The sequence below is a fragment of the Calonectris borealis genome, chromosome 5 (assembly GCF_964195595.1).
Source record: "Calonectris borealis chromosome 5, bCalBor7.hap1.2, whole genome shotgun sequence".
Taxonomy (NCBI): domain Eukaryota; kingdom Metazoa; phylum Chordata; class Aves; order Procellariiformes; family Procellariidae; genus Calonectris; species Calonectris borealis.
In genome coordinates this window covers 50,987,559-51,002,127 of record NC_134316.1, presented here as the reverse complement: position 1 = coordinate 51,002,127, position 14,569 = coordinate 50,987,559, and the positions used below count along the sequence as shown (strand labels likewise).

The following is a 14,569-nucleotide window of genomic DNA, read 5'->3' as shown; positions in this document are numbered from 1 at the left end:
TAAAAACAAGTCCACAAAGACTGTTAAATGAGAAGATGACTATTATTTGTTTTCAGAAATAGACATAGTTTTAGCTAGTTTTAATATCCCAGATCGAAGATCTAGCTGTGCGAAATTACTTTTTTTTTTCTTTTTTGGAAGATTCACCATGCCTAATACATAACATAGCTTTGCCTTTGTACTAAAATGAAATTCTTACAAGTAATTTATTTCCCATTGGAAAAAATGTCTGTGTAAATAGGATTTGTCAAGTTAAATAGGATCTGACATAAATTCAAGTGCGTCTATTGGAAAACCCTCAGGCATTTTTTAGAATATTAGGGAAAAGTCTCACTCTGAAACACCCACCTAACTCAGACTTTAGCTCAACAGCAGCTTTCTTCTGGTGCTGAAGCTGAGGCAAGAGGTTGCCTTGTAAGCGATGCCAAAGGCATAGCTGAAGTTAGGGGCGTGTAGGCTGGCAGTGGGAAATCAGCATACGGCTCATAGGCAGTGGAGGCTCTGTACGCTAAACAGGTTCCAGATCTGCTGAGTTAGTCCTGAAGTCCTTCAAACTCCCAGAGCAACCCAGGACAGAGGAGGATGCAACAAGGCATTCTCCACCTCTTCTCCAGAAGCTGTGAGTTTTGTACCCGGCATCTGAAAGCCTTGCCTCAGGCAATCCTGTTAGGGTGGGGTCAGCTTTAACGCCCATATGCTAGTCCTATGTTGCAGTGTATAAATGGTTTGGTTACAGCAGAGTTTTATCTTTAAATCTAAATTTACTTGCAGTCATTGGTGTACATGTAGCACCATGTATTCAAAAGGTTTTTTTTTTTCCCTCGCTTAATCTGAAAAAAAAGCTTAGATCATTTTCAGTGACCACATTTTCCTCACATGAATCGAGACTCCACGCTTTCATTTTACCCAGAACAAACAGTAATAAACTGGGTATGTTTTGCCTCGTGATTGGATGTTAAAGTCTGAGTTTATATTCACCACTTTTTATCGGCCTTTTGAATAACAAGCATCTGGTTCAGGGCTGCTGCTGCAGGTTGCTAGCAGCACCCTTACCATAGCTAGCCCAGAGAGACAGTTTTCAGCAGCTTTCAGCCTGAGCCTGTAGGATGAGTTTTTCTAGGATGAGCCCATCATAGCTGACCCCCGTATCCAAGACACGGTGATCTCAGCTGACAACAGCACAACAAGGGAGAGAAAAGTCTTCCTGCAAGTGCTCTGGACTACAAGCGTCAATGATACAAGCCTCACAGCAAATCTCTAGAAAAAGTATGTTGGGTTCATTTTACTTTTTGGATCTACAAATGATTCAGTTTTGGCTTTGTTCAAGCACTGGCAACGTATGTCTAAATGCTGCCTGTCTAGCTGAACCCTAGTGTGCAAGTACATGGGGTTTTGTTTTACTGTAAAACTGTTTTGCAATCATCCACTCCATGAAGCATGTTTTGTTTTGCAACAGGAGGTCATCAGATTCACCAGTGGAGACAAGTTTATAGTTAACGGGTACTTCCCTGCAGTTCTTTTGTGGTTCATTTTCTAGTTAATGTTTCTTTCATTCATCAAGAGAAAGTCTGAAATGAACTCGAGGTAAGGATGCTTGTTTGTTCAGCTAGTGATTTAAAAACCAAACTTACCCTTTGTTCAAGAAGGGTGACTTCCCCGCCATGTGCAGAGGACAGGTACAAAGCCTCCATGTCGGTTACATGCCAGTCAAAAATGGGAGAAACTGGGTTCAGAGACAGCTCAGAGAGTCAGCCTGCTGCTGCTGAATTGCAAAGGTGCGGGTCTTCCTCAGGGAGCCTTTTGCTGAGCAACCTTCATTCATATGCAGTAGTGCCTTCAAAAATCATTGCTAAAAAGTAAGCTAACAAAGCTTATTTGATCCTGGCAATTTAGGTAACACTGGTAACCTAGGTGAAACAGTGGAATGAATTTTAAGTGAATTTCCTAGCCTTTCCCCTCTTTCCTCTTCACAGAGTTGGGAGTCTGTCTTTTCTCGCTTGCACATCTCCACAGCAGCATTTCTCAAGTGGTGTCCGGGGTCCACAGCAGGGTGATCCATGGAGCACCTTCGGGCACCCATTAAGAAAAGAGCCAGATGGAAGTAGAACAGTCTTACAGACAACGTATTTTCAGTTCAGTCACAAATGAGAGTGAATAGCACAACACTGTGAAAGAGAGACGCTAGGTTGCTTTTCTAAAGACTTGTCCTTGTACTACAGAAGCGCCATAAACAGTGTGAGGCCTCGTTCCTCCAGATCCCATCCCTGCAAGTTTTGGTGGATAGCTTTGTAATTTATCTGTCTACGCAGACACATTTTGCTTATCGCCTCCGAACCTGCCTGCCTTGCTAACGCTGCCACGACCGCGAGACCTGATCTTGTATGCAATCTAGTTTCCTTCCGGCGCCTTCTGTAGCAGAAGAGGGCTTGCTGCCCACGCTAGACAGCAAAGAGCCTCCTGCCGAGAAGCCACCTCAGCTTTGTGCACCTGCACAGGTCTCTGCACAACTCGGGGGAGCTTCAACAGCGCAGTGGCACTGGACCCTGCTGGGGTATTTGTACATTCTTGAGGTGTAAGTGCTTGCTGCAGATAACTCTTGCGAGTCCAGCTGAGAGTCTTTTTTAATGCTGTTTTCCTCCTACAGCACTGTAAGTTGGGGCCACCTGTTTCTTTCATATCCTTGTCCTGTTTACATGTACTATCTAATACAAAGGAGAAGACTGGTTAAGGTTTAGCAGCCCTGAAGTGTTCTCTCGGTTTTTCTTTCATGCCTGAGAGGGGATCTAGAAATATCTCTTAATATGGGTCAATGATTCGTGACTCACTGTCTTTTACAGCACCGTATAGCAGATGTTTTCCTGTAGAGAGGGACCCATTCCAAGTACAAAGATTACTCCTGAAGTAATCTTTTTCTCTAAGGCTGAGGACATGGAGAAAGAGGGGCACACAAGGGGCTTGCAAGGGCTTAGAGAATCAGCCTTTGGGAGATGTATTTTCAAAAGGGACAACTTCACGTAACTGCAGAATTGGCTCCTGCTTGGTTTGGTTTTTTAGGTCATTCTCGCAGAAACATTGCTTTGAAAAAAAGCAACAAACAGGTCACAGTGTCAAGCCTTTCATTTCAAACTTTTTGGCATGATGTGTAACAAAAGAATAACCATCTTTTATGGAAGGAATTTGAACGTACACAGTGCACATAAAATATGTGAGTGATGGGGAATCCTGACTGCAACAAACTTCGGGGGAATTTTATGTCAGCAACACGCATTCATTAACAACGCTTGTTGATGAGGCCGGATCAGGACGTTTCTGCCTCTGGCAGAAAGCGGCAACATGGTACGGAAATGGCAGCAGATAGCTGGGGCCTCAGATTTATCTTTTGCCCAAAGATCTTCCTAACGCCGCATTAGGACTTGGTTCGTTACTGACTCAGAGGGCAGATTGCCATCTGAAGCGCTGCCAAAGCCACTTCCTGCCGTGCCTGGATTTTCTTCGGAAACTTCTCAAGTGGATGCTGGCCTTGGTTAGATTAGTAAGAAGTAAGCCCAGGGTTGTGCAGACTGTTAAACCTCACAACCTGGATTTTGGTTACGTGTCTTGATCACACAACGGTAGTTACACTATTTCCGTAATGTGTGCTACTCTGAGCATAATGTCAGAGCTTTCTCTCCATACTCAGCAACTGTGAGTCCTCTGGGCCATGGTTCACTCCATGAGCGTCTCTTAATTCATGTGTTAAATAGAGTTTATTTTTTCCAGGGGTTCAGCTACAGACTTTATTTATTATTTTTTTAGAAAGGCTATGAGGAAGAGATTTATTTTTTAGCAGCCAGGGGAGGGAAGTGGGTTTCTAAAGCAACTGCAACCATTGCATTGTATCCTCCTACTCTTCTCACATCTCTTCCCACTTCTCTAGACTTCATTGCCAAGAACTGTATTTATTGCATCCTGGCCCTTGTGGCAAACGAACTCAGTTGCAGCCAGCACCCTGGAATATTTGGAGGATACAGTGAGGGGTGAGATTTCTAACACTTTGGGTCCATCGTCTACCCTGCCTGCAGTTTTCAGAACAGGCAGCCTCTCACATCGGACTACTTTATCTAAACTCCTACCCAAAGCCTCCCCATATTGAGCCCAGGCTGACATGAAAACTCACAGATAAAAGCTATGAAAATTATGAACCAACATTTATTGATGATATGTACATAAGAGGTACAACACTTAGTGAAATATTATATTCACGACTATTTCCAGTATAGAAAGAATGTCTAGTTTGTTTTATACATGGAAGTTACAGAAATCAGTTCGCACTATATGAAAGCATTAAAAGCAAATGACTACCGATCGTTGTAAGGAGGAAAGGATCTGAACTACAAAAATAGACTCAGTCTACAAGGCATTCCAACTAAAATATACAAGAACAGAGCCCAGTGTTGGGAGAAATTTTATCAGCTGCATTCATTAGTGTTTAAACAAACTGTGCTACAGATACTATACAGTATGTGATTTCAAAATCTGGGGAACTTTTTAATGTAAGGAAAAGACCAACCTTATCCCGCTTCCTTTTTATCCTTTTTACATGAAACATCTCCAAACATTCCAGCTTGTGCCTGGTCACTTTTAAGAGGGGGCAGGGGATGATGAATCAGCAGCGCACAGTACTGTAGCGTGCAATTCATACTGAAGCATCGTAATGGGACTCACCGAGCAGGATACTTCCTGTGCTTTGGGGCCTGATTTTGATCTCTTTCCGCTTACAGGGGGTGATTATATTTATGAGAGGCAGGCCCAGGCTAACCAGGAACGAACCAGCTTCTTACTGTCCCAAGCTTTCAGAACCACCTTCAGGTTTTGCCCTTATAAAGCTCTTATTTTCTCACAGATCTGAACTGTAGCCCTGATTTCAGAAGATTTTTGCCACTAACTATATAGTTCATATGTCTGTTTTGTGATCAGACATACTTCTTGTAACTAACAGGCCTGAATAACAACCACAGTAGCTCGAGAAGCATTTAGCTTTGCATTTAATTTCCAATAACTATTAATATCCTTTTTTTAACAATGAAAGAAACAGTGCACCTTCGCCCATGAGTGTATTCATCTTTCTCAGAGACTGTTCCTGCCAAGGGGATGAAGCAGAGGTTCCTCCTTTGACTTCTCGGGCACTCTGGAGAGAACCGGCAGCCCCTGCTGCCTGCAGCCTTGCCCAGTCACAGCCCGGTGGCTGCCCTTGCTTTGCTGGCCTCTGCGGTCAAGGAGGAACTGGAAGTGACTCAGAGGGATCCTGCGATGCTGTGACGAGACTAAGGGCTGAATGATGCACAGCGCACAAAGAGTCAAAAGCAGCCAGGGCATCCAGTGGGAATGCAGTTAGATGGATTTCCCTTTATTCATTGTGCCAATTTAAACAGTGACTTACAAAACTTCCGGTGATAAAGAGTGCCAACATTTCAAGCAAACAAGAAGAAAACAAAACAGAAACTAATCATTCTAGGCGAACATTAATTCTTAATGTCATAACAACTGCATTCACAAGGCAGCAAATCTATGCTGGGATCACTTTCCCTCACTGCCAGGGAATTAGACACATGCAGGTACTAACACATGCCACTCTGGTTAGATAGCTGAAAACTAAAAATAATGTATTTACAGTAAGTTGGCTGCGTACATGATTCTGAATGTTATCAGAACAGGATACTCCATAATAGACAGATAAAGCAGTTACTAAGCTGTGGAACCTAATCAGTTGAATGGCCAGAAGGAAACAAACCCAGATACAAATGAAAAACAGAAAGTAGAACAAAATTTTAAAAGACAGTCTAATTTTCTACTACGACTCAATACACAGAAACCATTTAAATTAAATTAAAGCACTGCTACGCATACTGTATACACCATTTCACTGAAATTACATGTTGATAGCTACATTATCTACACTAAGTGCAGAGAGGCACTGGACATCATGCTTCAACAAAATGTCAAAACTGGTATCAATAAGGTTTTATAGCTATTAGTAACTCAGCACTATTCTACCTGCGGTTCCTATTAAGATAATACCTGGTACATCCGATTTAAAATACAAGAAAGAGATTAAAAGACAAGGGTATATCAACACACTTCCTACACGTATATCTACTAGAAATTTAGTCTGCAAAACCTCAGCAGAATAACATGGCCCCATAGATTTCTGAATAGTTGAAGAGATACCCAGTATCAGTCACAATGGGATAGCAGTACTTGCTATTCAATGCTTTGTTTTGAATCACAGTCAAAGAGCTAGTAGGCCATAAAAGATTCTTTGTGATATAATTGTTATGAATATTTATATTAATTTATTTTTATTCCTCTACAAACAATTCCTTTTTAATTAAATAGAAATTATTATAGCCACGGCCTTAATGCCAACAGGTATTTGCCTAATGGGAACAGATGACCATAACAGAGAAGCAACTCTCACTTGTCCTGGTCAAAAAATATAGTGGTTGTTCTCTTTAAAATACGTAAGAAAGCAGGAGGTATTTGTACAGATGCTACCCGATTACATTGGTCCCATGGTGGTTCCGTTGGTTCCTTTACACAAAGGCAAATGTAGGTGGCCAAATCATGAACTTTTTCCACAGGCTGAACTCATATTCACTGTATTGCAGCAAGATGGACTGGGTACCTGATAACATTATTTTTTGCCTACCCAGATCTCCAGTTCTCCATAAACTGTATTCTGAGTCAGTCAATTATACATGATCAGATCCTAGGAAAGAACTGCAGGATTTGGCAAAGGTAACACCAGGAAAAATGACAAAAATGAGGGACTATTGCCCAAGACAGTCAACCTAGAAGATTGTTCAGATTATTATAACATTGTTCCATAATGAACTGCAGCATTTAAGGACATCTTGAAATTCCTATTTGCTTCTTGCATTTTGTGCTTTGTTTATAAGTTCATCACTAAACATAACACAAAAATATTTCATCGATCCTAAATGTTATAAGAAAATTGGTTTTGTTCTAAGGTACAGATCAATTGAAAGGATTATCCCTCTACCTTATACGGTCATATAGAAAACATTATAAGAAAATATTAGTGTGTCTGTAAATTACAGATACTGGGTAATTTAGTTCAGTCTACACTGTAGTTTCCAGAGAACAAGTACAAACCCCTAAAACCTGTATTAATAACTAAATCAGTATTGAGCATATAATATTTAACAATATAAATACATATGCAGCTTTTTCTCATGCATTCTACAACCTAGAGTTCACACCAGATCATAAGAAATGGGATATATTTAAGAAAGGAGCAGGGTATGTTGGATGGAAGTGTATGCAATTATCTTTAAGAAGGAAGGACAACCTGTAGCACACAAGAACTCACAAGCCCATACAAAACACCAAAATGGAAATGCTATAATCTACAATACTGACTGCAAAACCAATTTGTAAACACAGTTTGCATACAGTCTTTGAAAAACTGTAGGAAAAAAAATAGAAAATAATGATACAAAAATCCCTGCAAACTGTACTATTTATGTACAAAGCAATATACAGGTACCAGACAATCCAGGTTGTGTGATGCTGCCTATGACAGTTTCCCTTCATGTAATGGTGTGCGCCACAGAGCATCATTAAAAACAATTGCAGGACTCCTGAATTTTGAAAAACCAGACTGGAAGGATTGGACTCTCTGGCATCTATCAGCATTGGCTCTGCGGCAGAATGTAGTTAGAACTGAAAGGGGATCAAAGGTTGGGTGAAGTGAGAAATCTCACAAGTCTTCTTGCCTCCCCAAATCCTGCATTAGCCAGTTGGTTATTTCCATCCTGGACTAGTAGAGACCTACTCAGTGGCTCAGTCATATGCTCTAGGTTTTTTCAATGTTTGGAGCCTGGGTTTTCCTAAGACTCATAGTTGCAACTGCACAACCACCTTATCCGTTAGGATTTGTATCAGCCCAGTAGTGGGAAGTCACCAGGTTTCCCCCGAGCAGGGGGAGATGTCTCTGGGATGGTGGGCACATGCGAGGGATGGTTCCTCAGAGCCTTGTGCCAGGGAGCCCACTCAACAAGAAGTAAAAGAATTACCAGCACCTGGGCATCCGCAGCGGTTTGACTCATTCATAGCAGCAGATTTCAGTTTAACATCAAACATGACCAGGAGGAAAAAATGAGGGAGGCACCATTGTACAGTCGGTACCCAGGCACTGTTGCTGGGGTCTTTACCAGGAGTCCTGCCTTAGGTGTGCGGAACTGCAGAGTCTGTGCTTTGCCTGAGGACCACGGAGAGACACAGCCTTGGTGTCTATGTGGGAAGAAAGATCAATGACTTTCGAAAGAATATGCGCTAAATACATTGTTTCAGGTAAATTGTGAGCAAGAACATAACACTTCCAAAAACAACATGGCGAAGCTGAACAATTTGTTTACAGCTGGATTGCCTTCTTTGACGCTTCAGTATTGCAATTCCTTTTTTTTTTTTTTTTTGCAGTACTTGAAGCTACACTCTATATAACATTATTCAGACAAAGGAAATCGGGTAAATATTTTTCCTTCAAAGTCATCAATATGATTGGAGAGAAGAAAATAACTCATCTTCCCAAGAGTGCTTTCTGCTGGGAAAGTCTTATACGGTGAATTATAGCCGAGATGAATTGTCCCAATGGTCTAGACACCTATCATAATAACGAATATGAAGAATATCTTGATCGTGGCCTTAGAAGTCACAGTAATAAAATCAAGGATAGTTTTCTGGCTCATAACAGAATAATATTACAGTACATTTTTATAAAGTGCCCTTATTTATCCTTCTGTAAATTAATTCAAATGCAGCAATAAAAACAGATGAATGGAACTTAATGAAATGAGAAACAGTTATACCTTTACATCTCCACAAAAGAATTCTTCTGAGCCTGGTACTAAAGCTCAGAGCCTTTTTAAAGATAATTACAGCAGTGAATGTCAGAGGTGAGGTTTAATACTGCCTATGGTTTTGGGGATTTGCGTGATTGCTGCTGTGTTGCTACAACAAGGCTGCAACAACACAAGCGAAGGCGAGGAAGCAAAGAAAATCCAGGCAGTTGCCAGAATAAATTTGCTCAAACACTGTTGCTGCAGCTTCTCAGATGAAGAGTCTGCTCTTCTGAGTATCTACTGCTGGAAAACTAATGACTCTGGGAGTGACGGAAAACAAATCAGAAATCTGTATTACTCGTACATTTTAAAGTGGCACCAAGTTTGGAATTCCATGTGCTTTGAGAAAGAAATCGAGATCTCAGGAAAGAAATGGAAAAAACCGTAATGACAGTGATCCTTATTTTTGTGCTGAGTTTTAAATTCATTGCTGGACTTGTAGCTTAGAAACAATTCGGCAAAAAAGAAGCATCTTGGCAGAAATCTTTTGGATGTGAGAATCAACGTCATTATAAATAGCAGACAAAGACTATTCCCTAGGACAGGATTGTGAAATGTCATATAACTTAACAGAGACAGGAGGGGACTTGACTTTTCCTGGAAGCCTGTGACTCCCATAGATTTCAAGTGGGGCTTTCATGTAGTCAGAGCATTGCAGGCACAGGTTTTACTACAGCAAACACAGTTTTTCAAAGAAGACATGAGTTTCTCACTGCTTCATATGGAAGGAGCACATCCCATAACATGGTTCAAACGGCTTATCCCCTACCTATTTGAAGCACCTTCGTGTATAAGACATGTTTTTTACAGTGCTGGTGCCACCTTTGTCTTGTAAGGGAAGCAATGAAGAATCAAATTCAGTAGCAAAGTGCTCCACCTCTTCTGTAGTTTTAACGTACAGTGTGCTTTAGTTTTAATGAACAGATATTAAGAGAATGCCAACCTAGCTTCAGCAGTAAAGGCATAAAGCAAATGCATAAGCATTTACTTAATTAAGCATGCAATTAACCGAGTCTTTGCCTCGTCTAGACTTTTCCATGTGCCAGTGTGCTGTCAGCAATCCAAAGGGCAAAGGATATCACAGTTGCACAGACAAGGGTGGGGGGAACTGACAGAGCAGCAAACGAGATGAATGCAGAAAAAAAAAGTTAATTTGTTTAAGAACTACACAGAAAACAAATCACTTTCCACTGTACTTTTCCTTTAACTTTGCCACCCCAGCACTGCAGACAAATACAAAAGATTTGCCAGATGCAAATTAATGCATCAACACTCCTAGTGAATCTAAAAAGAGACTGGCCAGTAACCAGCACTGCCTGCTGAAACGTGAACCTTGTATTAGCTGAAGTGGCCGGTCCCTGGGTTATTTTCTGTTTGTTTAGTTAAGTAGCAACCCAGTCTCATGTGGAATGAGCAAATTGAGAAATGCAAGCCAAGAGTGAGTTACGTTTTCCCAGAGAAATGGAAAGCTTTTTGATGGTTAAATACAGTGCTGCGCTGGAGTAACACTATATTAAATATTCAGTCAGGCTAAAAGCAGAGGAGTATACCAAAAACAACATTTCTCCTTCTCCCACATCCACATTTAAATAGAGAAATACCATTGTAATTATCTTTTGAAACGTCCCTGAGTTACTGTATCTACAGAATTACTATTTTAAAATCACAGTCTGCTATTCTAGTCCTATCAAAAGACCCAAATTTATTCTCCCTTATGTGGGTGGGGTTTCTCTAGAATCTCATTCCTTCCTCCCCTAGTCTCCGTCCAAAGAAGCACTCTTCAAAGGACGATACGTCCCAAGTGGATAAGTGTAAGCATATTCTAAGTGTTTCTCAATATGTAATTTTGTGGAGCTGCCTAGTCACATGTTGCTGGCATTCCTATTTGTTTCCACCTGCTAAACAGTTTCAAATGACAGCTAAAAGTGTATGGACCAGTTTTCTAAAGCTACTTTCAAGGCAAGCAATCAGTGTGGCTGCTCCTAAGAAACTGCTACAGTGAAGAGTATGTAAAGTCATCTATTAATGGGTGAGCTGTGCCATGAAACAGCCCGAGAATGCTGGATATAAACCAGGGTAAACACTGCATGCTATTCTTGGATATAACTACCACCCAAGTCACTGCAAATTTCACTTGATGTGAGCCAGCACCCTCAGAGTAGGGAACGTTTTAGAGTACCTACACACCGTCCCAGGTACATTTCTGGCACATAACCCAGTGGTAAAAATGTCTTTGAATGCAAACTGGGAGAAGCAGCAGCTAGCTATAGACTAACTCTGGATATGGTAATACCAATGACTGAAGAAAAGAGAAGACAACCTGCCTACCACTTCTCTGAATATCCTACAATTCCATCCCTCACAAAAAAAAATCCTTCAGATGCTTCAGGAGGCCTCTGGAAAAGGTCTCCACCTCTAATGCGTATTAGAGGTCTACAGAATTCACAGTGGTTCAATATTTGTTAAATCATATAGGCCATTTTGCTTAGGATTGTAGCCATGGCATGCAAGTGAGGACAAAAATACAATGGCAAGAAAAATATTCCACGACAACAAATGCTTAAATGAGGGATACTCTGACAATGGACTTGATTTTGCTCATGCAAGTAGCCTTGGCTGGCTCAGGTCCGTGTGCATTTTCGGACATATTTATATGAATGCGGATGAGCAAAATTATTATTTTAATAGCTCCTACAGAGCCAAATACCACTCTACAACTAAACATATTATTCTTTTTTAAAACCATGACAGGTCTGAGCACAGACACTGAACGGCTTATTTCCATAAATGTTTCAATTCTGTTTTCTGCCATTTTTAAGTTCACTGTATGCTTATATTCTGATTCATTCTGAGAACCCCTGAGAGCTCCCCCAAAAATTGCACAAAGCTTGTTCTGTGGGTAGAGCCTCCCAAGGCCACGTGGCTCAGCTTTGCTATAGAACATTGCTAATAGTATAATGGCATTCACCAGTGTCTTAAAATTGCTGAGTATTAACAAGCACCTTTAAAAACACTTCACAGGGTGATTATTGTGACTGTAATTTCTTCTGACAGGATGAGTCAGCTATACTATCTTCACAAAACACCATCTCGTTAATTCAGATGCCATGTGCTCTAAGAAACATTTCTCTGACATTAGAGAGTTATATGAATTGTTACTCTGCAAAAGAGAGAGAGAGAGAGAGAGAGATGTATATTCAATGTACTGGTCTAAATCCTGAAATTCCGATTTATTCTTCAGTCAGTCCTAACCCTGGCAAAATTCTATTAACCTTATACGGAATTTGGCTTAGCGATGAATTCAGGATTTAGCTGTTCTCTGAAATATGACATATACTTGAAAGATGGCTTTCACTTCATGCCAAATTCAACTGATGATTACATTCAAAACCTCTCAATTTCTTAGAGTAATGGATTCAGAATTTGTTTATAACTCATTATCAAGTACCCAATCATGACATCCGTGCTCAATCTTAGTAGTCCCTTACTTGAGTAGTCCCGTCCACATGAGGAATCCCTCTGACATCGGTGGAGCAGGGTGAATAGTAAGGTGCTACCTACTTCGATTAAGAATGGCATAACTGAGCCCATGGTATTCTGTATTTTGTACATCAGGCATAGTTTTAGTGAAGGAACTACCACCCCTGCAATAATACTGCCTTGTATTAGATGATGCATTGTGGTCACAAAGCAGCACAGCCCCATCATAAAATAAAGGCTGCACCTGCCCTGGGACAGCTGATAAAAACACATCACATGCACATACAAATCTAAGGTCTTGTCTTGATGCTAAGTATTAGTTGTACTGATCTAACAAAATGTCTGGGATAGTTTATTGACTTCTATACATTAATCTTGCCCCTGGATTTAAAGTACAACTAGGCACAAAAATACAGTGCTTGTTATTATTAAAACAAATAGAAATCTTTATGGACATTTTCAAAAGATATTTGAGCCATACAGTGCTAAATAGATCAGGTATGCCACAAGAGTCACCAAAACACTTGAAGGTTTACGTGATGTTATGTTTCTCTTGTATTTGTGACCCTGAGTCCCTGTAGTGAACCGTACTGGCACTTTGATCTTCCCATTTTGCAGCATTTACATTCTCTGTGTCTTGAATGAAAGGGGAGGCGGGTGAGAGCACATTGCACTGCATGGAGTATTCTCCAGCTGCATCATCCAAACAGTAACACAAGGGAGACAGATGGTTATGGATCATTGCTTGGCAAAGACTCTACAATGACTTGATGAGATCTTTGCTAAGTTTCAGTTAAGAGATTAAGTAAGCAGAAACTGTAGATGTTAAATAGAAAAAAGAGAAATCTTCTTTAATCGTGATATCTTTTGCCAGAAGATAGCTTCAGGGCTTATTAAAGATGGAGCTAGGAATCTCTTCCCTTAGTTTTCACATTTCCAAGGCTCTTCTTCAACAACACTGAAGTCTGCAGATTTGCCATTGGTTGCCAGTGTTACCTGCAAGTAATTATCATCAACAACCGACTTAAAGGCCAAGGCACTTTGACAAGAAAAGTCATGAGTTTTATATGGAAGATCATGATATTTACATATTACATACACCATGCCTTATTATATATGTAAAATGTATTTATTCAGAATTCACAATACTCCCAAATAGTAAGACTCCTGTTCATTTATTATACTGACTAGAAAACATTAGCAGTAGAAAAAAGGTTCCATATTTTCTTAGTCTTTACTGTAGCTTTTTTTTAATAAATATTTCAGATTCTACTCCTTTCTATCTCCTACAGATTTCTCTGGATTATTTCAAAAACAGATTACTTATTTTATTAGTGTAGAAAGTCGTATTTTTTCAGTGAAATTCCTTAGCAAAGCAGGATAGCCGATGCTAAAATTTTTAGGTTTTAAGTATGGTAGAAGACCTATAGTGTTCTACCAACTCACAGTAAACACTGGCCAGTATGTTGTATCCCAGAAATCAGTATAAATAAACCCATGCTTCAAGAAAGATAGTTCCAGGCAAATTACTTAAAAAATTTAAAAAAGGTAAAGCGTCAATTTAACTTTACAAAAGTGATCTAAATCTTTATAATTGTAAGAGAACCTTTTATTTAATTCTAAATGGATGGCTCACTCTTTCCTAACTTACTTTGTAAGTTAACATCCTCAGCTTCAAATGAAAACTTAAAGACAGAGCTGAAATTTCCCATGCTGAATAAACTGGATGCATGGAAGCATTGAGACATGGAAACATGACAAAATGCACTGATTTTTGAAACAAAGTCAAGCTTTTTCTTAGATAATTGAAAGGGGGAAACATGCAAATACAGGAATGATCAGCTTATTCAGAAATTAAAATCACATAAAGTCATGTGAAATATGATAATAAAAAAATACAAAAATATCGTGCAATAACAACCATTCTACCCCCATATAAAGGTAAACTACTTATTAAAAATATACATTGACCATGCAAAATTATAAACTACTAGTGTTATACATGGAATATATTACAGAAAGTAAAGAGAAAGGACGTGCTAGTAGATTAGCTTTTCCAAATTCTGACCAGAGTTGCAGTGAGCTTCTCAACCCACCAGTGCATTTGACAGGATGAAGAGATGTCTCTTCAGATTTAACAGCTGGCTGTTCTGAAGCCCCAAATCCTACACTCTGTTGCTTTTGCT

The 14,569-nt window shown here is 40.0% G+C and overlaps 1 protein-coding gene across 4 annotated transcripts in view; it reads right to left on the bottom strand.

The window, feature by feature from the left end:
* Positions 1 to 8,477: 8,477 nt before the first annotated feature.
* The window catches only part of SLC1A2 (solute carrier family 1 member 2), a 96,109-nt gene continuing 90,017 nt past the window's right edge, over positions 8,478 to 14,569 (bottom strand). For all 4 annotated transcript variants that reach the window (XM_075152373.1, XM_075152372.1, XM_075152374.1 and 1 more), the window contains one exon: positions 8,478 to 13,379. In XM_075152373.1, the coding sequence (XP_075008474.1) occupies positions 13,305 to 13,379 (75 nt within the window). In that variant the 3' untranslated portion in view covers positions 8,478 to 13,304. The remainder of the gene's footprint in view (positions 13,380 to 14,569) is intronic.